This window comes from Thunnus thynnus, chromosome 1, assembly GCF_963924715.1.
Source record: "Thunnus thynnus chromosome 1, fThuThy2.1, whole genome shotgun sequence".
In the NCBI taxonomy this organism is placed as follows: domain Eukaryota; kingdom Metazoa; phylum Chordata; class Actinopteri; order Scombriformes; family Scombridae; genus Thunnus; species Thunnus thynnus.
In genome coordinates, this window is record NC_089517.1 from 40883741 (window position 1) to 40910285 (window position 26545).

General features: G+C 38.4%; 1 protein-coding gene and 2 long non-coding RNA genes across 8 annotated transcripts in view; 1 reads left to right on the plus strand and 2 right to left on the minus strand.

The window, feature by feature from the left end:
* The window catches only part of adamts17 (ADAM metallopeptidase with thrombospondin type 1 motif, 17), a 417430-nt gene that overhangs the window by 389909 nt on the left and 976 nt on the right, over positions 1 to 26545 (plus strand). For 2 of the 6 annotated variants that reach the window (XM_067598186.1, XM_067598185.1), the window contains exons 20-22: positions 9350 to 9554; positions 11252 to 11404; positions 26143 to 26545. The exon at positions 26143 to 26545 is cut by the window's right edge. In XM_067598186.1, the coding sequence (XP_067454287.1) occupies positions 9350 to 9554; positions 11252 to 11404; positions 26143 to 26376 (592 nt within the window). In that variant the 3' untranslated portion in view covers positions 26377 to 26545. Of the gene's footprint in view, positions 1 to 9349; positions 9555 to 11251; positions 11405 to 12889; positions 16569 to 19362; positions 20433 to 26142 lie in introns of those variants that run through there. The other 4 variants (XM_067598177.1, XM_067598182.1, XM_067598187.1 and 1 more) reach the window with 3 other exon arrangements.
* Positions 1022 to 7299, minus strand: LOC137188628 (uncharacterized). Its single transcript, XR_010929453.1, has 3 exons — positions 3920 to 7299; positions 3579 to 3742; positions 1022 to 3491 (listed from the first exon to the last, which is right to left on the minus strand). It is a non-coding gene; the product is annotated as an uncharacterized lncRNA (long non-coding RNA).
* Positions 21004 to 26124, minus strand: LOC137188620 (uncharacterized). Its single transcript, XR_010929449.1, has 6 exons — positions 23290 to 26124; positions 23053 to 23124; positions 22641 to 22729; positions 22171 to 22237; positions 21487 to 21930; positions 21004 to 21220 (listed from the first exon to the last, which is right to left on the minus strand). It is a non-coding gene; the product is annotated as an uncharacterized lncRNA (long non-coding RNA).

Genomic DNA, 26545 nt, shown 5'->3' on the forward strand with positions numbered 1-26545 from the left:
GATAAAATCTGAAGGCCTGAACTGTTAGAGTGCGTGATGTCACTATGACATTACTCACTCTCACAAGTTTGAACATTCCACGCAATACACACTAATGTAAAAGTCTGAGAAGGGCTGAAAATTTCATAAAACTTCAACTGTGATTGTGTAAAAACCGTAAAAGATATCAAAAAGCTGAATACAAGTTTAATAGCTGAAAGTCTTGTGACCTGTTTAAAGCTGAAATTAAGTCTCTAGCTGAAAGTATGTGGAAGTAGTTGAATGTCAAAGTGGGGTGGGTTGAAGAGGATTTGAACATTCCGTCCATTGATTTCAATGGCAGAATTTTTTTGGTAAAAGCATAATAATTTAAAAAGTATAAAAGGTATAAAAAAGTTGAATACAAGCATAAATGTCCTTAAAGAGCTGAACATTTTGATATTTGAATGAATTGTGCACTGTTAAAAGTTTATGTTCAGATGTATTCATTTACTTTTATTATATATTATTAACTATATTTATTGTATTTATTATACAGATTATATTTATTGGATTATTATTTATTGATATTTATTGTGCTCTGTTAAAAGTTTATGTTCAAATGTATTCATTCACTTTTATTATGTAATATTAACTGCATTCACTGTATCTATTGTGTTTAATGTGTTTATTGTATTATTAAAGTACTTTGGCTTATTATGTATTGTGTCTTATATTGCATTATTGTAATTGAGGAGGAGGAGGAGGAGGAGGAGGAGAGAATAGGTATGGAGAATAGAAGCTATTTTTAAAACAGGTCTAAAAATAGCTTGCTATGATTGCTATGATGATGAGTAGTTTCTCCCGCCACCCCCCACACACGCAGACAATAGTGATTAGCCAATGACAAAGGCTTGACAACTGATGACATCACACCACAACCAGTGCCGCAAAATTTTGTCTTTACAGACACTACACGGAGAGAACTATTCTGATTGGTGAATTACCTTTAAGCTTTATTTGGCAGCTGGTGCCTTCAGTTTTTTCATGCGCCACATTCATTAACACACAGCTGATTTTACACACGCAGACAATAGCAATGATTAATACTGCAATATTTCATCAACGATTTCAGTCACTATGCATTTATGAACAGCTGTTTTTCTGACAGAGAACTTGACATCTTTCATTTGATTTTCAGTGCCACAAGTCATTGCTTTGGTCCAACATTAGATTGACTTTATTCATCTTTTCTCCAAATGTCCACAAGATGTCTTTCACAGTTCTGCATGTGCAACCCCAGACAGGGTAGGGCTGTAACAGTGACAGCATCTCCACATATTCAGTTGTCCAAGTAAGGATGAATAATTTGTTGAACTGAATAAAACTGAATGAAATGACAATGAAATTGATTGAACATACTTGAAGTGAACTGAAATTAAATGAATTGAATAGATATAAAAATTACAAACTTGCTTGCAGTAAAATAAATAAGCAATAAACAAATAAAAAGAACATAGAAAATACAAAGAAAAAAACAAAATCGATAGTGCTTATAAACATTGATTGTCAGTATGTTTCATTATCAAAAGAACAGAGAAAATAAAAACTGTACTTGCAAAACCAAAATCCATAGTGCCTATGAGAGTGGCAAATTTGTCAAAACAGAGCTTTTGACATTAGAAGATTGTACAACTTTGTATCCTTTGATGGAGATTAATGAACAAAGATATTACAATTTCAATGGTTTACAATATACCAATAAATATTTCCTGTCAGCAATCTAACCTAAGAATAAAAGCCCCCAGACCTTAACAGAAGCTCAGAGGGTAGCCACAGTAATGTATTGAACTGAATTGAACTGAACTAAGTTACATGTATATGAAATGAGCATGATGGAAGAGACCTGGAAATAATTGAAGTGAACTGAAAATTGGAAATGGGGCTATACCTTTGCATACAGCATAAGGTTTAAAACCTCTCAGTCAACTTTTAGTAACTAAAAAAAATGAGTGAGTTTTGAGACAGCGTTTATAAAGTAAATTTTAGGAAGATTTCTATGATTTAAATGTGTGATGATGTACCCCATGAAGCCTTTGGGGTGCTCACCTGTGGGTTGGCCCTATTTCAACTCAAACAAACAAACAAACAATTAAATTAAAATACAGACTTTGATTCTCAATGAGTTGCCTTATAAAACATTTCAGAGCTTGCAGTAAAATGAATAACAACCAAAATCCATAGTGCTTTAGTATAAGTTGCATAAGTAGTATAGTTTAGTATAGTTGTATAAGGCAGGGCTGAACAATATACTTCACCATCAGTTGCACTAGTTATGTGCTGTACATGCAAAATATGCATTGTTAGGTAACTGGAATCTTGTTGTACATTGTTCTTTCAGCCATTCTTTTGTTTGTTTTTTTATGGTTTTATGGTAGGCACAGTGCACATATAATACTGTGCATAAGAACCTGTGACAAATGTGTCTAAACAGAGCTACTGCCATTAGAAATTTGTATACATAATGTCCTCTGTGAGACACTGATCAACAAAGACATTACAATTCTGATGGTTTGCAATATTCTTCAGCCATATCATTAAAGGCTTTTCCCATCATGGTTAGACCTAGGCTGATAGGGTACCCCCATTAGTTCATGGCTTTAAAGATCCAGGATCCCTGAACCGTCATGTCTGACTGTCAGTCATGTCAAAACTAGCATGGGAACATTTCTTTCCCAATCAAATCATTAGATATGGCTTTTGACCTAGGCATGTGTTGTGGGCATTGTGAAGACTGCTCTGAATATTCTGAACTTTTAACACAGGAGTTATTTAAATGACCGCTGTGTATACCATGAGGTTTAGATCAGCCTAAGGCTAAGCACACAAATGTGAAAGACCTTTGACATACCTACCAGCTGAAACCCCACCCTAATGATTAATATTTCTAAAACCTCTCCTCTTCTCTGGTTTAATTAGTTCGCTTGCATGTGGTAAATGAAAAGGAAAGGAATAAATTCTTATGAAATACAAAATAAACATACATTGTTTGGCTAGAGGTCAATAATCAAAAAAGAATCTTTTAAATTGGTGTATTGTTTTTCAGAGAAGCAGTCATTTTGTCAACTGCCCAGTAGTGTGTTCTGTCATGTTGCTGTTTGTTGAATCTGTCCATTGTCGGCACAAACCAGCGGAGCACAGTGTCAACATGACCTTTGACATTTCCAATTATCTGGTCAATGTGTTCTGGAGTTGCAAATACAAACAGCATGCACCAGGTGGTTTGGTTGACGAGGGTTCTTGTATGAAGGAAGTAAAATAATAAAAGTGTTACCTTGTTGTTTAGGGGGGAGCTGGATGTTGCACAATTGGAGGAATTGTCACTCAGAAACTAAGTGAGGGCTGATGTGCAGCATTGTGCATGGGTCCCTGCAGCAGTACACCTGATCACTTGACAAAGGATCAACAGTAGTTAGACTCCTCTGTAATGGATGCACAGATGGTGATGTGAAGGTAGGAGGATGGAGCTGGTCCTGACAAAAGACAACAGAAAGTTAATAAACTGAAGACTATGACACAAAACATATTCAAGAGTTAAATAATATACAATAATCAAATACCTTCAACACTGCTGCAGTGCAGGAAACCATCTTCTGTCCAGTGCCATTTCACACAGAGAAGTTTTTGAGGGCTGCATGATGTTCAGCTTCTTTTACATGTTTCTCTCTCTGTGCATTCCTGAGTGTCTCCACTGTGAAGTGGAGGGATCACAGTGGAGGAAGACCTGAAGAAAGACATTGATGTAAATGACAATGAAATACTCCTAGCTGTAGCATTAAAGTCAGTAGCAACAACGGTGTCATCAAAACTGTTGAATGAATACAAAATAAATGAACACACAATTAAAACAAAACATAAGAAAGCACAAATGACATTTTTAATTCAAAAAAACCTCCATTACCTTATGCTCCACTGTGAAGAAACCTTGGCACTGGCAGGGGGAACACATGTCTCCATGTGGTCCAGCCGTTATGGTCTGCTGTTGATTCACAGTTAAACTGGTGCTGCAGGATCTGGTCTGGGTCAGCATGATGTCTTGGTTTGTTATGTGACAATCCAGTGTCTCAGAGCCATAGAGGAGGTGAGGCAAAGGCTGGCAGGTGTTATCTTATCTCCCCTGCTTTGAAGAATGACTAGGGCTAGCAGGAAGTAGAACGTGTCTATCCAGTAGTGATGGGTCCGGTGTAGATTAACAGTTAAGCCAGTGCTGCAGCATCTGGTCTGTGGCAGCAGAGTGTCCTGGTTGTTATGAGCCAGTCCTCATGGTGCTGAAGGAGGTGAGGCCAAGGCGGTGAGATGTCATCACAGAGGACACAGTAGAACTGTGTCTCCCATCCAGGGGAAAGTAAACTTACAAAAGTTATAGTCTCTGGCAAGGCCACCCACCTTGCTAGAGAGTATAGCAGGAAATGGGTGGGAATGTGGGGTTTCAGCTGGTAGGTATAAGTACATCAGAAAGTATGTGTTACATCTAAAACACATACTTTCTGATGTATTTCTGTTATAGCAAATGTTAGCAGCTGTGCATAATGCTGTATACAGCTGCTAGAACAGTTTTGGCCTATGCATTTATCAACCCTGACCCAGACCCACCCTGATAAATGCACAGGCCAAAATATGTTGGAAATATAGCCCATAACAGTATAATTATCTGAAAAAAATATGGCCTGTCGTATTATCCAGTTCTCTCAAAATTTAAGATTACCAAACAAAATTTAATTTCCAAGAACCATGTAGTTACCTAATAACACAACCTGATGCTGGGTATATTTTTGTCTTACCTGCCATTTTTAAGACCTGATGGAGGAGCTTAAACCAAAAACATGATTATGACAACTGTACCAGGATGGAGACATTGCTGTTCAGCAGTATGATATTCTCTCAGCAACAAAGAGGCCTTGTACGTCAATTTCTCTTTAGCGCATTACAACAGTCATATTAAGTTTTGAGGAGAAGATCCTCTGGTCCACCCTCCCTCCCTCACAGCCTCGGAGAGACAGAGGCAGCCTGGCAAGTCACCTGTTGATGTTGTATGATTAATGTGCAGGAGGTTTGGCTGCTTGCTTCTGTCAGTTTCCTTAGTTCGTTTTTAAGCTGAGCCCTAAATTGATAGGGTAATAAGCTTAAAGTAACTAGAATAACATGTGTTAAGTAGTGGTGTAACGGATTGTAGTTGATCCGTGATCCGTACGGATCGCCCCCCACAGTTCAGCAGGCATATGAACTGTGGATTAATTGCAAAATTTAATGTCTCATTTAAGACAAAGTTAACAAACTGCTAAGTCATGGGCAGACAGCATGTCACTAACAGGGATTTTGAAGAGTAACGATCAAACCAGCATCTAATGGGTCCGAAATGACATCTGTAGGTATGTTTACACGCTGTTTGATGTGCTACAGCTAATTAGCATCTAGCTGCTAACTGACATCAGCGGTGAGTGTTTGGTGGCTCGTTCAACAAGCTGCAGGACAAGACGTGTGTTCATGTTTCTAAGTTATCATCAAGTTGTGATGATGTGGACAGAGGCTGTTTCGTTCACTACCGTGTTTAAAAGGAAGGTATCATGACTCATATTGCAATAATTGAGCATTGAATATTTTATAGATTTAATTTTATTTTATTAGACATCTTATTTTATTGGACATCTTAAATGTTGTTTGTCTTGAATGTTTTCATTTAAGACCATGGTCAAAAGTTGCTTGCTGTTCCTTGCTGTAAGTGTATTACAGAATAAATGGAAAACAAAGTTTTATTTGTCTCCCCCTTTTTCTTCGCTGATCCTAAAAATGATCAGATCCATGACTCAAATCATGATATGATCCGAACCGTGAGTTTGTGATCTGTTGCACCCCTAGTGTTAACATGTCAGCTTTGTAGACTATATTTTGTATGTTGTGCACATAGATGAGAGTGTGTAAGTCATGTATTTGATACGTGCATTAATACTTTCTGATGTGAACCTACACTTTTAGATCTGTGAATGATTTTAGTGTTCAGTCTTTCTAGTACTCAGCACTGATCTGTACCTCTATCACATTATAAGCTTTGTGCTACTTTATATATTTGTGTATACTAAGAAAATACACAGGAAACACATGTAAATCATATGATATGTTGTCTGTTTTTGATGAGAACATAAATCTGTTGTCACAATAGAACAATACTATAAATTTGAATTTCACTTTGTTGGTAACATGACACATTCAGAACCAGTCCATGGCTAAAATGAGCTCTTCTTTGTTTAGAAACAATATGTTTATGCTAAATGTCTTTAAAGAAGCAGCCTTTACACCACTCAGGGGTTTTTGTTTTTGAAAGCAAATTGTTTTATAGGCATATAAATTTATCCCCCACCCCTCCGATTTCATCAGGTGGGGGACAATGATATAGTTTGATGCGGTTTGTTGTAAGATTCCATGTTGGTTTTCCCCCTGTCCTCCCCAACTTTGAGTCACCAGCCACCACTGGTGTGGGGGTTGAATGGACCTCATTTTTGTAGGATACAGCAGAAAGGCCTATATAGATACAGTAGATTATATAAAAACTTTGTATGAAGTTTGGTGTCCGAATTTATTTTACAATAAATGATAATGATAATAAATGATTATAGGTCTTATATGTATAATTCAGTAGTGGGGATGACCTATGAGGGGAAGGGAAAAAATGGAGTGAGGGTGACAGTTAGTTATAAAGTGCTGTAGAAAAATACCATCAAAACTAAAATTTGTGGCTCTGTACTGCAGTTTTTCCTTTATCAGGGCCCAAGCACCTAGCGGTTCGCTCACACTCTCCATTCAAATATATGAGTATTTTTTCTGTGTCCAGCTGCAGTTACTTATTGTCTCTACACACCTGACAGTACACATTTCAATCAAACTTTGACCAGGTCATGTGGGTTAAAAGTCTTTACTTTTCTAAAAATAGACTTGATGAAAATTAGGAAATTAGTTTGTTTTACACACAAACTCATCGAGACTTTTCAATTTACTAATTGAAATTAAAGTGACCAGGCTCAAAACTTGCACAGTTTTGATGACACAGGTGTGAGCAAGCCAGCCATGTCTCACCCTGCAGAAAATTCTCATCCTCACACAGTTGAGATTTGATATTTTGCCATGACAGAGGAAGTTGTTATAACTTTATTGTAAATGCTCCAGTCTGCACCATACTTTACATGTTTGATAAGACTCCTGGCCTGAACACGTCTACATGACAATATTCCATCAGTGATGCAAACTGGCTGAATAGCGCCCCCTACGAAATTTCGGCAAAGCAGTCCCAGCAGCAGGCAATATAGTGGACAAAGGAAGTGATGTTTATCTCCTTCCTGCACTGTCTGAAAACAGCCCGGGTCTGAAGACATCTACATGCCCGCCACAGAAGCCCTTTTGTTAGCTAATTTGGGAATGCTGTACATACAGTCACATTGCACAAGTGACGCACTTGTACAATGTGACACACACATTTGATGAGAGTTCAACCCACAGGGGGGGCTAAAGTACCATTATAACATGATACTTCTGCAATTCTGTTGTCTTTAATAAAATTAAACTTGGTACCCAAGTTCTGTATTAGAATCTGCACATACTGAATCATGGCATCAATAGCCCCACCTTGTGATCATTATTAAAACACCACCATACTATTTATTAACTGCCATAGGTGAAACTAGGGACAGTAACACTTTTTGCGATTTTTGTGGTTCAGAAACCACTAGACCTGGAACAGTCCATGTGCTATATTGTAAACTGCAATGTGTAAACTACTGAAACAATGTATTTAAGTGGTTTTATGAACTGTGTACAGGTTGCAAAATTGATTTTAATACAGTCACTCCACTGTTGCAACTTGCCCAGTGTACAGGGACAGTTGTCACACATGCGAGGGACGGTTGTAACATGTCAAAAATATACATAATTAATCAAATACTCAAAATGGAAAAAGATTATTAATCATCCATGTTATTCTGACTTTTCATTTCTTTTTTAAAATAATGAATACCCTTTTTCACACTACATGACAAAAAAGAGGGGAAGCCATCAAATTATAATGCAAGAAAATTATTTAATGGGTAGAACACACATCCTCAAAAAAGTTTAAACATGAAATCAAATGGATTAGTTTGAGGACAACATTCAGTACAGGGTTACATAGCAAAGACTGCATGATTTGGCCACTTTCCTGACTGATTTGCCCTGTTTTGTGCCATCTGAAGCCCTCTCCAGCAAATGAAGTGGGACTCCCCTGTCTGTCTTCCTCTTTCTGATATTTAGCATGCTGTAAGCAAACACGTGTTTCCACTGACTATTAGTATGCAACTGATTATCATTAACTTAGCATGTAATTTTATGACATTTTACATTTAATTTTCTATCTATCTTTCTTATGTAGGCCTCTAGGTTTTTAAAATATAAATGAAACTTGGCTCAGGGATGGTTGTAACAAGGCGTTACAACCGTCCCAGTATCACCAGCCTGTTAGGTGGGGAAGCAGGAGTGGACCCAAATGCAGAGGCCGGAATGCAGATTTGACAAAAATCTCCTTTAATCATGGATGGTCAAGTACAGGCAAACAGAGCTGAACAGAACTAGCAGACAAGATAACACAAATGATCCAACAAAGACTCAACTCAAAACCAGACCTTAAATACAGACTAAACTAATCAGGGAATGAGGAACAGGTGACGAGACACAAGGGCAGGCTGGGAGTGATTGGCTGAGGGAAACACAGGAAGCAGGGCAGGGCTTACGAGGGTGAAGCAGGGCAGGTGTGGGGAAGACACAGAGCAGAGCAGGGCTAACGAGGGTGAAGCAGGGCAGGTGAGGAGGAGTACATGAACACACAAGGGAAACACAGTAACAAAACTAAAACCCAGAACACACTATAATACAACCCACACCAACAAGCCATGAACCATCATGAACCTAAACTAAAGTTTACAACACACCAGGCTAAACAACAAAAGGCAGTCCAAACCCACCACCCAAATATAACAAGAAAACCCATATGAACCGAAGGACTAAACAGAAGTGCAAACCAGGAGACCCCAAAGAACACAAGAACATAAAAAGGCCAAAAAACACCCAAAGTCCAGGCAGGGTGTGACACAGCCATGTTTTCACCTCATGAACTTTTAAGCTTGAATTCAAAACATTTCTGATGATCGTCTCTATAGTTGTATGAAACTATAGTATATATGTAAAGCACTTTGTGACCTTGTAAAAGTTATTACTAGTAGCAAATTGTCTAAGTAACAACTTAAGGCTTTGAAATCATAAAATGTAATAGTTTAAGTTAGAATCTGTCTGTAAACTCTTGTGTTTTCCATAGGTGGGTGACAAGTGAGTGGGGATCCTGCTCAGTCACATGTGGTAAAGGTCTACAGCAGAGGGACGTGGTTTGTGTTTATCAACTACGGAACGGCTCAGTCATCCACACCAGAGACCTGTACTGCCAAGGAGGGAAACCTCCTGTCCTGCAAGTCTGCGAGGGTCACCTCTGCCTCACTGTGTGGGAGGCTTCAGAGTGGTCCAAGGTACATCTTACACACACTGTGATGATGGCATGTGAAAACCAAATCTGGTTCTAAGGTCTTGTTTCCCAAAAAATATTGACTTTAAAAGTTAGGAGTGTTCTCTAAGAGTTTCTCAGTAGAGGTCTTTGGATCTGATCCAAAACTGACCTGTGGAAAACCTACCAGACACCCACCTGACACTCGGGTCCAATCAGATCCACTCAGGTATTGGACTGATTAGACTGAGTAGAATTTGGACCTGGGTCCCAGATCTGGATCTGAAATTGAGTGGACCTGTGAAGACCTCTGTTTCTCAATGCATCCTCAGAGACATCTGCCAAACACTGAACTACACCATAGAGACTGAAAATGCAGGTGTGGAGTTGTTTCAGTAAAAAGTACAGTGCTCATGTGTATTGCAATAAAGAAATATGTAACCCACTGCCAAAGGATGGCTCTTTTATGTGTTTTGGACACAACACACCATGAGGGATATTTACTAAGGATTAGCTGACCTTTTTAGGTGCTAAACAGTCAAACGCATTTGTCCTTATTTACTAAAGGGCTGCACCAAGGTTAAGTGTTGGTTAAAGAGAAGAGCAACAACTCTGAACATTCTGTTTTTGGTCTCATACAATATGTATTTTCACATGTTCCTATTTAGAGGCACAAAATATAGGAAGAGGAAATGGAAATTAAAATACCTTGAGCATGTATCACCACAGACTGACCACTGCAGCAGTGGCACTGTTTTATCACACACACACACGCACAGAATAAGAGACTATAGGAGACAGAAATACAGGATAGACTTTATTGTCCCCTTTAGGAATTTTTCTTGGGCTCAGCGTCACTGCATCACAAAACATTTACCTCCCAAACGTACTTACATGCCTTGCATCATTCATACATAAAATGTATGAAATGAAATTGATAAAACCACTACAGCTTATAAAACCAGTAAAACAATATTGTGCTAGTATTGCACATTGTAGCAGAATATTGCACTTTCAACACACTACCAACAACTAAAGTACATACTAATGTAGACCATTTGTAAAGTGCTCTATGACCATGTATCGTTCCACAAACACAGCATTTAACTACTGCTTTTTAAAATCTTAATGGATGATAGGGCAAATGAGTTTTTACAACAATTCAGGCTGCATTTTGAAACGCGAAAACATCAACCAGAAGGTAAATGCATGTATTCAGAATGAAGAATGTGAGAGGGAGCATTTATTAGTTTCTGTGCCTCTCTTAGCACCGACTTCTCATATATAAACATGCACAAGACAAATGAGCTTGGATTTTAATTTGACTGACAATGCTTAAATACCATACCTGATTAAACTCTCTAAATTTGATTGATAAAACAGAAGTGAAATAAGGTCATGATTATTACACCGATGCACAAACTGTCTGAGGTGGTACAATCCTTGTCTCTGTGTCATCCAAGGATGGTGGTGTCATCAGAGAGTTTCAGTATGTAGTTGGAAGAAGCTTAGTAAATATTCTCCAATAGGTTTTAGCAGGATAAATCATCTGTATAACCTTTTTAACAGGATTGTTAGTAATAATAAAAAGATAAAACTTACACCAGCCTGAGCATTTAAAATAACCCATTTAGCGCTCCACTCTCTCATCTCTCCACACTCTTCTTGTGTCATATTTTCCATCTATTCTGTCCATCTTCATTTTTCCATAATTTCTTCCAGTGCTCATCAGACTGTGGTCAAGGTTTTCGCAGACGGACAGTGTTATGTACAAACCCGCAGGGTTTATGTGATCCCCTGTCCCAGCCCACTCAGGAGGAGCCCTGTGAGGACCACTCCAAATGTTACGAATGGAAGACTGGAGACTGGTCCAAGGTAAGTATACAATACAAGACAGTAGTGAACTTTGTTTCATTGGAGGGACTGCGTCACATGTTTTACTGTTTTTAACCAAGAAAAGGGAACTGTGAACACTTAAAAGGGAACTCCACTTATTTTACATGTGAAGATGAGTCACTAGAAGTCTGGATATCTTCTCTGTCTACTAAATGGTACTACAATACTAAATCAAACATCAAACATTTTGCAAAGGGTATGTAATCCCATTGGAAAATGTGCACATCTACATCTACATTCAAGCTGCCTGTGGCAGAGATATCAGCATCAGCCTTTAAATGTTTAACTGGTATGGGTTGGTACACAATGGAAATATTTCCGATCAGAGAATCCTTTATGGTAGGAGGGTTTGTTTATTTCCATTAAGTTGAACATGCAGGTATTGCAGCGGTGTATGTGTGGTCTGAAATAAACATAAGAAAATAAATGGTCTTAAATTTAATATAAATCCAAATACAACAAATCTGAGTTATTTCTGTTTTACAAGTTACACTGTGTATTGGGTTAGGTAACTCTATTTAGCACATAGGCCTAATATATTAACAGATGTTCATAATGGGGAGAATAATAAGTTTCACCTATACACCAATAAAGCAATACAGAATTACTATCATTAGCACACAATACATATATATATATATATATATATATATATATATATACAGATATGTAAGTGTGTGTGTGTCTATATACCTTTCTGGTGGACAGTAATATACAGTTAACAGTGTGACTCTTAAATAATCTATATTAGCATGAACAACACTGATAAGCTCCGTCTACAAAGTAATTTAACCATCAATCAATTAAGCTTAGCAAAACCATTAGCAAGTATGGTACTACTTCAGAGTCGGGCAGGGCTGTGTGTCAGGAAGGTGAGAGAGGGAAAGAGTCTGTGTGTGTCTTACGTCACCTTATGAAGAGGTAAAACTGGTAGCCTTTTGTACACATGTATACATTGAAAGAGTTATTGGTCACTGTTATTATTCCTCCTCTACATGCTGTGCTGGCCATGAAGTGATTCCTTCTTATAGAAACTACAATGTCAGACACAAAGTACAAAATCTGCAGTCTTTGGTCTGTGTAAAAATGCAGTCTAAAGTGTGACTGAAGCTCATATGAGTCTTCAGCAGTCTGAGTTAGACAAATGCAAGGGGGATAATTGTGCTGATAGTCATGTGCAGGTATATTGATGGTCCTGGCAAAAAACATACCAATGACTACCAGACCTACCAGACCAACAAGAAAACAGTCTGTGGAAACACACAGTGGGAGTTTGGTACTGAAAAGGCTGTTCTTATGTGTAACTCAGAGTGCTAAAGCCTCATAATAACTTCAGCTGGACTTTAGAATGCATTTTTTCATAGTTTTGTGGCAACAATGGACTCACCTACACCCGGGAAGATCTGCTACAACAACAGTCTTCCATGCTCTGCAGTATCAAACCATCCATTGTTCTCCCACCAGAAATCCATCAAACCCCCTCTTCCCCCCATCATCTTGGCAAATGTACAGTCTCTCCGGAACAAAGTGGACATACTCCATGCCAAATGTCTGGTGGAGAAGACCTTTAAGGAGGCCTGCATTATTGCCTTGACCAAAACTTCGCTTGACAAGGCTCTCCCAGATGCCGAGGTACATCTCAACAACTTCACCATCTTCAGAACAGATTGTACAAGGGAGTTGGGCAAGGAGTTGGGCAAGGAGAGGGGTGGAGGGGTTTGCATGTATGTCTCCAACAGGTGGTGTGACAACATCAATATCCACAGCAAGGTCTGCACTCCAAACCTAGAGATGCTGACACTATCCCTTTGTGCCTTTCATCTCCTGAGGGAATTCCCCACTGTTGTCATCAGCTGTGTTTATATTCCACCTAGTGCTAACATCAAGGCTGCAGCCGAGCTAGTAGCTAACAGCGCTAATGACATGCAGGGTAAATATCCCAAGGCCCCAGTGTTTATTGTTGGTGACTTTAACAGCTGTAGGCTTGACAATGTTCTGCCTTCATTTCAACAATATGTGGACATCCTGACAAGAAAGGGAAAAATTCTGGACTTATGTTATGGCATTGTTACTGATACTTACATCTCCTGTGCTCACCCACCGTTCCACTTTGCAGACGAGAATGTTATCTTTCTACTTCTGCATTACAGACAGCTACTGAAGCGTCACAAGCCGCAGACCTACAGCATCAGCCAGTGGTCAGAGGACACCATTACACAGCTACAGGGCTCATTCGCCTGCACAGACTGGGACATATTTGACGGAAACTTGGTTGAGAGGCTCTCTGTTGCCATGGAGTATATTAAGTTCTGCATTTCCACAACCATACCAGTTAAGACCTTCAGAAACTATCCAAACTCCAAACCCTGGATCACCCACACTATTAATCACAGTTTAAGGGAAAAACAGAAAGCCTTTCAGCAGCAGGACTGGGTTTCACTCATTCAGTGACATCATCAAGGCCAAACTAAAATACAAAGAAAAACTTGAACAGGAATTCAGCACTATGAACACTGAACAGGTCTTTCAGAAAGTAAAAACACTCGGTGGATATGACCCAAAAGCCAAGTTATCTGTAATAACTGACCCTGCTTCATTTGCTGAAGAACTGAACACCTTCTATATACAGTTTGACACCATCCACTGCTCTAAGGAATGTGAGGCACTCTTGGGAACCCTATCCATCCTGTAGCCAGCACACCCTGCTCTCTTCATAGTGGAGGACGTGTGCCAGCAGCTGAGCCGGTGCAAACCAGGCTACCGAGCTACACCACTTCCGGCCAGTTGCACTCACCTCAGTAATTATGAAGTGCCTGAAAAAACTGGTGCTTAACATCATCATCCCAGTTTTCGGACCACAACTGGACTCCCAACAGTTTGCCTAAAAGGCCAAAAGAGGGACTGAGCATGCTGTGGTATGCCACCATCACTTCCTCCTACAACACCTGGAATCACCCAGTAACTTTGCCAAACTTCTCTTCATTGACTTCAGTTCTGCTTTTAACACCACCACCATCTCAGTGTCCCCCCACTTCTCATCCACTGGGTACACAGCTTTCTCAGTGACAGATGGACCAAACAGTTATAGTGGGCACTGTGACATCCTCAACCTCCATCACCAACACCGGAGCCCCGCAAGGCTTTGTCCTGAGCCCCTTCCTGTATACCCTTTACACCAGTGACTGTATCAGTGTCTCACCCATCACCACATACTTCAAGTACTCTGATGACACTCCCATACTTGCACTCCTCAGTGACAATAACTCTGTTTTGGGCTACCAAGACTCCATCTCCCATTTCACACAATGGGGCAAGAACAATTATCTGAAGCTGAATGTAATGAAAACAAAAGAACCGTTCTTAAACACTTCCAACATATACAGCATGGCCCACAGCTCCACCCACAACCCCACCTGCATCAATAATGAGACTGTTGAGATGGTAGAGAGCTTCAAATATCTCAGACTCATTTTGGACAATAAACTAAGCTTTGAACAACACATCACTGACATCTACAAATGCTGCAAACAAAGATTCTCTGCCATCTGCAAACTCAAAGCACTCTCTGTTGCCCTCTACCTTCTGCTGCTGCTCTATAAAAGTATAATTCAACTCATTCTCCTCTACTGCTCCCCCTATTTCTTTGCCATGTTAACTGCCTCCAATAGGAACAAACTCATGCGCATCACATAAAATGCCTCCAAAATTATCAGCCTCCCCATCCCCAGTCTATCAGACCTCAACAGCAAAGCTATTGCACACGAAGCACACAACATTGTACATGACCCCATGCACCCCCTCTACCCATTCTTCACCCTGCTTCCATCTGGTCGCAGATGATTCCTGGCCTGGAAATGTGCATGCTATGGCAGGAGTTTTGTCCCCTCTGCCGTAGCATTGCTAAACGAAATACCCCAATGACTGTTACTTTTGTATATGTGTTATTTATGTGTGTATGAATGTGGATGTATCCTGCTGGTCAGCGCTCGGGCCCTAATAATAATAATAATAATAATAATTCCTTTGGATAGAAGAGGGCTTCGCACTGGTCAGCGCTCGGGCCCTAATAATGATTCCTTTGGATACAAGAGGGCTTCACGCTGGTCAGTGCTTGGGCCCTAATAATGATAACTAGAAAATGCAATTTCTGTAGAAATTGCGTGTGATTGCTGAAAGCGGATATAGACTGCATAACTGGAAGCTGAACACTATTGAAAAATCTACCAAGAGAATGAATGACGTGTAAAAAGTGTTTGAAGGAAGAGAAAATCTGTAAGCTTAAGAAACTGGAGTGAGAGGAGACACACATCCTGCAGACTGTCTTGCAGTCAATGAGAACATGACAGGGACTCTCTATCAATTAAGGTTTAGATCTCAAAATTTATAAGTCCTATGTGAAATGTATTTACATTTTGAGAGAGGCACGACGTGATTTAGCCAAGTAGAAGGTGCTCCTGGATCAACATCCACATTGCGGTCCTGGATCAACATTGTGATCAACCAATCACAGCCCTCTGACATCATCAGTGTGCTGCTCCTGTCATTCTCTCAAAATTTCTTTTTGGCCCCAGAGACAGCCAGAAACAGTTGTGCTTCTTTTCTTCAGAGGTAAGCTAAGTTTTCTTAATTGAATTTATTAATTTATTAATAGTCAGAAAACTCAACAAAATCCTTAACTGCATATCTTTAATATTTAATATTTATCTTTACATTCTAGTACCTACCTAGACCTGTAGCTGTGTTAGGGTTAGCTAGAATATTGTTCACTAACAATAAAGGGTAAAGATAATAAAAGAGCTGTAATTTGCTGTGGACAGAATAATTCATCAATAAAATGAACAGGAACATTGTAGTTTTTCTGTGAACTAGCTCTGTTGGTGGCTAGTTGAACCATACTTATTCATAAGAGTAACTCATTTTTGCTCTTTTCATAGAGGCCATGCTGACAATAACAAAAATATAAACAATAAAAAATACATCAGACTTATCCTTTAATACTGACTTGTTTGCCATTGTGAGTCACACAAAGATCTGTGATGAACACATTTTCCCTCCTTTTTTTCATACAAAGAGAATGAGTGTGTGTGTGTGTGCGTGCGTGTGTGTGTGAGAGAGGGAGAGAGAGAGAGAGAGAGAGAGAAAGAGAGAGAGAGAGAGACTAATTTTCAACAAAATCCTTAACTGCATGTCTTTAATATTTATCTTTACATTCTAGTACCTACCTAGAGCGGTAGCTGTATGAGCTACTACAGGGTTAGCTAGAATATTGTTCACTAACAATAAAGGGTAAAGATAATAAAAGAGATGCACACATTTTCCCTCCTTTTTTTGCCCATTCAAAACTTTTTTTTTTCCAAGATTGCAGTGTTAGTGTTGATCCAGGACCATCATTGCCATGTTGATCCTGGATACACTTAAAAAGCTCATCACTGTCATGTTTTACCTGGATAGATTTTCTAATGTTTCTAATGTTATTTTCTAAAGTTAATGTCCGTTCTCTTTCAGATTTTTTGTTACCCAAAATGGAGGAGTTTATCAAACAGACAGTTACCGATGAGGAGAAAAGAAAAGCAAGGCAGAAAAATACAAAAATTAAAGTCCATATTCTTAAAACCAGCGACGATGAAGAAAAATATATCATGGCAATAATTCATGACGATGTAAAAATTGGATCATTCAGGGCAACAAATTCTTCCAGTTCGACAGACAAAAAAAGAGGATATTATTTGTTCCACTGCACAAGATCTGGTAATGTTTTTAAAAGAAGTCACAGAGCTATAGGGTGTAATGCATACATATCTTTTAATGTCAGAAATGATTGGAAAGGACATAAAGTTATTGTTCAAAGAACATTTGACCAACACAATGGACATAATCCACTTTCTGAAGAAGATGGCCATTTCCAGCGAATTAATCCTGAGCTAGTGAAACAAATTCAGAACTGGATAACCCTGGAAGTAAAACCAGACATAATCCTTATTCAGGCTACTGAGTGGTCACGAGCTCAAGGACATACCAACTGTCATAACAGGGAATACTTTGTCACCCCCGAAGACATACACAACATTAGGACAAGTATGCTACGGATGAAACATCTCGATAAGGATGACTGTAAAAGTACAGAAAAACTACTAGCTGGTACTTTCAAGGAGGATGTTGTGTTTTACCAGCCCCTGACCAAAGACCGTGACCTTGTAATTGTTCTCCAGACTGAATGCATGAGAAAAAACCTACAGGAACATGGGAGGAACATTGTTTTTTTATGCTACATACTGTGTGAATCAGTATTCCTTTCCACTCTTCACATTGCTTGTGAGAGATGACCATGGCCATGGAGTTCCTGTGGCATACATAGTAACAAGCAGTGGGACCAAAGAAACCCTTACACTTGCAGTGCAAAAGCTACAGCCATGTTTTCCTCATCCACCAAGGTATTTTATTAAGTATTTGGAGTTTGCATGTTCTCTCTGTGTTTGTGTGGGTTTCCTCCCACAGTCCAAAAGAAATGCAGGTCGGGTGAATTGATTACTCTAAATTGTCCATGGGTGTGGTTATACAGTTAAGTTAGCCCTGTGACAAATGATAAATGGAGTATGCTTCTGCCACCTGTGACCCTAAATATGAATAAGTGGGTATAGCATTAATGGGTGTTTCTCTTAACTGTCAGTTTTGTTTACAGATTGGGGAAAAGATTAACTTGAAGTATACTAATCTTATTTTTCTCTCAAAGATGCTTCATGGTTGACAAGGACATGAGCGAAATCAGTGCTCTGAAAGAAGTGTTCCCTGACCCAGATATCCTTATTTGCTGGTACCACGTGCTTCAAGTAAGTACAGGGGATATAAATATGAATTATCAGCAATTTTAATGATAAATGTCTGTTGTACTCTTTAAAACTCCATACATGCTCTGGTTCACAGGCCATTGTCCGCTGGTTGATGAAGACTGATTCTGGAGTTAGTGGGCCAACAAATTCAAGCACTAGAGCACAAATTCTGGATTTCTTCAAGAAAATGAAAGCTTGTGCTATAGTATGTTTTTCTTTGTTTGTTTGTTTGTTTTTATTTGATGAGAACATTTTTGCAGAAGATTCCTATAAATTCCTTTTAATGAAAAATAAACAATGTAAACAATTATTTAATAATTCAATAGCATTTTTAGAAATGTGCATGTGTGCATGGCTTTTTTTCAGTGAGTGAGTTATTTGGGGAGAATGTGTGTGTTATTCTTGTCATGGCACCTATAGTAAAGAGAGAATACAGGAGATTGCGCTCATGATATGTTTTATTTTACTGAAAATGTTTCTGATATTGTTAGAATTTTTGAGTTTGGTACACTGCAGACTGACAATTACATTTTTTTATATGCAGAAGACTGATTTTGAGGAAGTTGCTCAGACCTTTCTTGAGGATTTTTCTGACTACCCAGAGGTGTGCAATTACTTCAAGAAGTACTAGGAACCAATCAGTCATACATGGGCTGATTTTGGACAATGCTATGACCATGGGGATTCAGAGACCAACAACTTGCTAGAAAGGTCATTTCTTTATGTTAAAAAAAGCATAATTCCAGCCTATATAACATTCCCAACAAATAGAATAGAAATAAGAAATAAGGCATTTTATTTAAAAATGTAAACTTATTTATTATAGCACTATTTTCCTGAAGCTTCAGATGGTTTATTTTTACTGTATGTTTTAAGAAGTTTAAATGCCTTATCTCCTATTAGACTTGTGTCAATAATGCTGTATCAATGTATTTAACAAAAAGACACAAAACCTCAAAACATCATTTCATCAGATACATGTGTGTGTGTGTGTGTATATATATATATATATATATATGTGTGTGTGTGTGTGTGTGTGTGTGTGTGTGTATAAAGAGAGAGAGAGATACATATTTTTATAATCTTTAACACTGATCTCCTGTTTTTTAGGTTCTTTCATCGACTGAAATATCAGTTAGCTGGAAGGACGGCTAACAGGGTCAAAAGAAAATCCGAAGAAACACTTAACAAAGCAGCTGGACTTTTGGCAAAGGGTTGGATCAACAACATAACATTAACATCATCTAAAGCATACATTTACAATGTGCCATCAGAGCAGAACCCAGGGTTCTCCTACAGAACATGCCCTGCAGAGTGCTTCTGCAGTTGCCCTTTGGGTGTGCGGGGTCATGTATGCAAACATTTGGCTTTGCTGGAATTACTCAAGGATGAGGACAATCATAAGTTCCCAGATCTTGCTATTCAACTGGAAGCCCATGCAAGAACTTTAAAAGAAACAAGGCAATTTTCAGTGTGCTCTGAGGTGGCAAATGAAATAGATGTACAGAGCCTTTGTGGGAGAGGAATGTATCATGCATCTGTAACAACACATTCCTGCACCTGTTGTACATTCTCATATCACAGTATGTGTCCTTGCCTCATTGTAGCTGGACAGGTTTTTAGCATGACTGTAAATGATAAGAAAGACACTATTGAGAATGAGGTTGATAGCCATGGTACATCTTCTGAGCCACAAGACAAAAGCACAGACATACAGAAACTTCAGGATATTCTCAAGATTGTCAAGACATGGGAGAGAGTTCCAGAGAACATCAAAAGGCAAATTGATGTTCTGCATGTTAACATATGCCAAAAAGAGAATAGCCTTCTTTTGTCGAGAAGGCATGACTATGATGACACATCAAGAAAAATCCAGCCCCTCTTTCCACACAGAGCAAAACACAGCCAAAAGAGAGGAAAACTGTCAGTTGTCAAGAAAGGTGGCATAACACAAGTAAAGTCAGAGGAAGAGTTATGGCCAAAAGTGAAAAAGCAAAAAAACAGAAGAAAATACCGAGCCAAGTTACATGTTTCTAAGGACTAATGCACTTCACCAAGCCAGTCTGGAGGGGAATGATCTCAGATACCTTGCTGTGTGGATAGGTTCAGCTCTCTTATTTTTGAAAAGCAGGATAAAAAAAAGGCTGGATATAGGGATAACTGTTTAATAACTGTGAAATATGATTTGTAGATTAAAGATTTAAGTCTTTGAACTGTTGTAATACTGTTAGAAATAAAAAATGAATAATAATTCAATCAACTCACACTTTACAATTCCATTAAAATAAATTTATTGAGAGATGAATAAACAGATTTTTTGTCATTTTATCAATAGTTTCTACTATATAAACATTTAAAATTTTTGAGATCATCTTAATGATTTAAACTGAAGATCTGAACAGAAGAAGAACAGAAGTTGATCATGCAGAAAACATTAATTCACACATAACCAGCAAACTGCAGAAACTATCTGTATTGATAGATGAGTAAGAGGGAATGAATCATTTTTTGTATTTTGTATTTTTTTAATTTTTTTTCAAACTCTCAAAGAAAACCTAGAACCCCATCAACAGCTCGGGGGCCAAAGGTGTGGGTCAGTAAGCTGAAGTCAGATGTGGGATGCAGGTTCGACTTCAACTCCTCCCTGATGATGCCCAGCGTTTTCCTGAAATTAAAAGTAGGTGGCAAGAGGGGTGGTTGTAGTTAGAGTTTCAGAGCCTGAGTGACTTCAGATCTTATAGCAAAAAGGTAACACTAACATTAAAAAAACTTGCCTTGTAACCTCTGTGTCTTCATCAGTGATGTGTTTTCGCACCAACTGTGGTTCAATGGTGCGACACAGGCTTTGACTTAGACCGCTGGCCAAGTCTGAAGCCTCCCCCTCCGTAAGCGCACTGAAAATGCTCACCTTTGTGTTGGCCTTTTTGGTAAGATTGCGCAAAGTTTCTTATAGATTTCTTTTGCGTCCCTTGAAAAGAGTGATATATTTTATATACAAATCATTAAGTCAGCTATATTATGGCAGTAGTAAAATTCAGACCCAACAAAAAATTGAAAAATCTCTATTCAACAATCTGAATATATCTGAATATATACACAAAGGGATGACACTGTGGGGGTCAAGCAATCAGGCCTGTACCAGTTTTTCCTTTAATTTGTCACCCCTCTGTGTATATGTGTGTGTGTGTGTGTATGTATATTCAGATGTATGTAATGTCTACACACTCTACTTACTCCAAGCAGGTCTCTGAAAACATTAGGTGACATGTTCTCTCCTTCAATTCTGCGTTTTATTTCTTCCTCTGTGACTGCATAGGTTTTTCGTTTCGGTCCAGTAGGAGCTAGGCACCCAAACACCCTGAAGCCATTACTGTCCTCTCTAGTCTCAGTCAGTTCACAATCACAGTCTGCATCTGCACCCTCCTTGATTTCTTCCTTCTCTTGTATATTTTCACCTGTGCCATTTTTTTTCTGATTCTCTTCTGTCTGTTTTTTGTCCCGCTCGCCCTGTTTCTGATCTTGTCTCTTGCACCTTGTTATTTGGCTGCTCTTTCACAGCTTTTGCCTCATTCTGTCCTCTGTCTTCTTGCTCCTCATTCTTTGCTGTGCTTTCTCTTGTCACTTTGGTTTCTTCATCATTTGTCATTAGTCGCAAAAGGCTATTTTCCTCTTCCCCTGCTATTTCAAGCATTTCAGCAAATTAACACTTGAAATTAATATAATTTTGTTTGAGATCAATATAAGTTACTATTATGAGTAATATGACTTATTTAGATTACTGCTTAACAATCTTATTGATTTTTTAGTGAATAGGGTTGAACTTCAAAGCAGGACCAACTTTGCTTTGCTTTACGTTGAATGCTAACACATCATTTGGGTTGACAGAGAAAGGTAGGGGAAAAAAAAGTAATTCCTTACTTTCCCAGAGTACACATATGCCACAAGTTGTTTGCCAGCAACTTCGATGGCAGTGGCCACCACATTTCTGAAAATAAATAATTGTATTGATAAGTTAAATTTACTGCATTCATTTTTTTTCTGTAATATAGAAAAAAATTGATATTACTAATTACTATTACTAATTAATGACAACTTACTAATGATACTGTCCTGTTCAAAGACCAATAAATGTTAGAACTTCTAGAACTCACTGAAACTGTACTTTTGCTTTAGTCACGGCTCCTTTAACATGTCAAACTCCTCTTTCTTTTATATTTAAAAAGCTCTCACTAACTTGTCAACAGGCTTTTTAACATATATAAAGGATTGCAATGAATGGTTGAGCAGTTTGGCAAAACCTTAAAAGTACCATCTACATTGATCCACCCTGAACAAATTTCATGAACATTTCTAACCCCTTCTTCAATTTTATTAACTGAATTCATTACCGCCAGTTCTTCATGACATCCCTCTTCCTTTCTTCAGACTCTCCCAGGGAGTCCATGTGTGTTAGCTGCCTTTTTGATATGTCACAGAACTACAAGAAAAGAACAGTTAGTAGTGCGTAATTAATTATAATGCAAGCTGTCTAGAGCTATCAGATAATTAAAGTTAATGCTTTTTGGGGCACTTAATGACAAATTTAATGTTTAAGAATGACTTTTTGGACGAATTATCTTTTTCTTATTAAAATAGGCATAGTAGGTAAATATAAAGATAAGTGCTATACATTTGTTCAAGTGCAGAGGCCAGATTTAGGTATGTATATGGCTGACTATTAACAACAAGAATTACATTAAGTGCTGTGGTGGATAATACAGACTAAGGTTCTCACAACTTTGCATAGGGAAGACTACTCACAAAAAGGGTCCAATGATTTTGATTTTCAAGGACAGCACCAATCACTTTATTGAACTTTCTGAATATGTCCCTCTTCAATGATGAGAAAGTTCATGGGACCAAAAAAGAGAAAATATTAGTTTAAGGCACATTGGGTGGACACAGCTGTTAAAATTATCTTAGGAAACACTGTAATATTTCACATTTGTTCTGTTAAATTCCTTTGAGGTATGTTGATATTTTAGGAACACACCGCACCTTACAAAAATAGTCGCTTTTTGCCCTCTTTGACCCAGACAAAATTTTTGTCAGGAACTGACTACATATCCGAAAGACATTGGGGTAGTCCTTAGAGGAGACAGAGAGAAAGATTTTCAATACCATAAAAACACAACAAACAATTTTGACCATGACAATTAAGGTAACTTCATACCTTACAGTACAGACCCATCAGTGCATCAATAACCTTTTAAAAAGATCAGTAAAATTACTTGGAATTGGGGGACTTTCAGTTCATTCTGAAATGTAATGTTGATGAATATGCTGAAAATATATCTATACACAAACTTACCACATCTGTTATGGCCTGTGGCTCAAAGAGCGCCTTTAAATCTGAGACTGCGATATTGTAGGAGTCAAGGGTTCCTACAAGGGAACCCCAAGGAGAATCTGTGAACACAAAATCCTTTAGTTTTACAATACAGTATGAAGATCTGTGAAGATCTGACAAACATGGAATTCACATTCTTACCGGTCATGTTGAATCTTAAGTTTTCCATACTGGAAAAAGCACACAGACACACAAAACAAAAAAGCAGTGGTTAATTGGGAAAATTAGTCTCTCTCTCTCTCTCTTTTTAAAAGGTTATTAGTGCACTATCTCTCTCTCTCTCTCTCTCTCTCACACACACACACTCACTCTCTTTGTGTGAAAAAATGAGGGAAAATGTGTGCATCTCTTTTATTATCTTTACCCTTTATTGTTAGTGAACAATATTCTAGCTAACCCTGTAGTAGCTCATATAGCTACCGCTCTAGGTAGGTACTAGAATGTAAAGATAAATATTAAAGACATGCAGTTAAGGATTTTGTTGAAAATTAGTCTCTCTCTCTCTCTCTCTCTCTCTCTCTCTCTCTCTCTCTCTCTGTCTCACACACACACACACGCACACACACACACACACACTCATTCTCTTTGTATGAAAAAAAGGAGGGAAAATGTGTTCATCACAGATCTTTGTGTGACTCACAATGGCAAACAAGTCAGTATTAAAGGATAAGTCTGATGTATTTTTTATTGTTTATATTTTTGTTATTGTCAGCATGGCCTCTATGAAAAGAGCAAAAATGAGTTACTCTTATGAATAAGTATGGTTCAACTAGCCACCAACAGAGCAAGTTCACAGAAAAACTACAATGTTCCTGTTCATTTTATTGATGAATTATTCTGACTACAGCAAAATTACGGCTCTTTTATTATCTTTACCCTTAGCTAGAACAATATTCTAGCTAACCCCGTAGTAGCTCACACAGCTACAGGTCTAGGTAGGTACTAGAATGTAAAGATAAATATTAAATATTAAAGGCATGCAGTTAAGGATTTTGTTGAGTTTTCTGACTATTAATAAATTAATAAATTCAATTAGGAAAACTTAGCTTACCTCTGAAGAAAAGAAGCACAACTGTTTCTGGCTGTCTCTGGGGCCAAAAAGAAATTTTGAGAGAATAACAGGAGCAGCACACTGATGATGTCAGAGGGCTGTGATTGGTTGATCACAATGTTGATCCAGGACCTCAATGTGGATGCTGATCCAGGAACACGTTCCACTTGGCTAAATCACGTCGTGCTTTGAGAGAGAGGAGGCTTGTGGCAACATACCGAGGCAAGATATGCACTTGAGGAGTTAAAATTGTGGGAGTGAGAGCGGTTTAAAAAATCTTTTCTGGTCTAAAATTATCTTTGCTCTCCACTGTGCCTGATCACATGACACACTGGTGAGACCTGGTAAAGTCTGCAAAACCCCTGACTTTTGGCTTAAATTGCTGAAAAACTATAGAAGATATCACTAAACAATCTGATAACTTTGAAAAAAGTTTTGTGTACATTTTAAAGTTCGAATGGCGTCTGTAGGATAAGGGACGTCCGAGCAGTTGAATGTCAAAGTGACATTTGACATTCAAAGTGACATTTGACATTCAAGTCCGACTGAGTTGGAACCTTTGTTCCAACTCAGTCGGACCATTCGGCCATTATGAATTTTAATGTTTTAAAAGATTATATACAATTGCTGAAACATGTTACATTTCAGAATTCCATTGAAAAATCTACCAAGAGTAAAATCTGCTACAGGTGGAATTGAACCTACACCCTCATGTGCTTTCAGCAATAAAACTCAAAAAAATAGTTTGGAAATGAAGGCAATTAACTGCATAAGTTGCATGGTGTTTGAAGCATGTGTTCTTATTATGAAGGATGGAAGTATGGTGCAGGATGTTTTGTCCATTGCCCTGTAAAATCAGCAGTGCATAGTGTTTATAGCAAGAAGATAAGGAAGGCCAACTCAGGACAAGTCTAGCGCACCTGCTGAATGACCAGCGATAGTGTCTTTTTGACAAATCTGGTAAAGACAAATTTTCAAGTAAATGATATATGGTCAGACAGGTAATAAGTTATACTTTATACTTTTACACCATTAAACTAGTCAGAAACATTACTTAATCATTTATAACAGTAGTTAAAGCAAAATGTTGATAGAATGTTTGCAAAGAAGTGTCCAACTCAGAACACAGTGACATTATATAACTCAACAACACAGGTAAGTGACAACATATACAGACAGATCTACTCCAAGCATCAAACTAAAAACCTCTGTGGCAATACCCTGAGATTATATGTATACAGTTGGACTGTGATGTGTAGACTGAATAATAAAATGGAGGATACTGCAGTTTGGGGAGAATTTAAAAGGTGCAGTACCTCAACCTGCTTGTAGGTGTCAAGCAGGTTGAGGTAACATGGTAACATTTACAACAGACACTGACTAATGTCAACTTCAACACCCAGCTTACAGAGGAGCAGTGATAACTGATATTTCTCATTGGTTGTTCCAGTGCTCAGCATCTTGTGGAAAGGGCCTGCATTCCCGAGTGGTCCAGTGTATGCACAAAGTAACTGGTCGTCATGGTAACAACTGCCCAGTGATGCTGAGGCCGCCAACCTACCGACCCTGTCACCATGGTACCTGCGATGAGAAAATCAATGTGAACACCATCACTTCCCCCAGGCTAAGTGAGACACTCATCACAATTCCACTGATATTAAATCTCATATTCTTTTTTGTTTGAACCATGATAAAGCAATAACGTGGTTTTCTATAGTCAGATCAGATGATCACACTGAGCCAGACAGCAGCCACAACACTTTAGCTTTCCTGCTTAAGTCTCCCTCTCATCTAATTTACCAACATGAACCCATACCTTGTCCTGCACCTTAGCTTGTTGAATGAGCCACCAA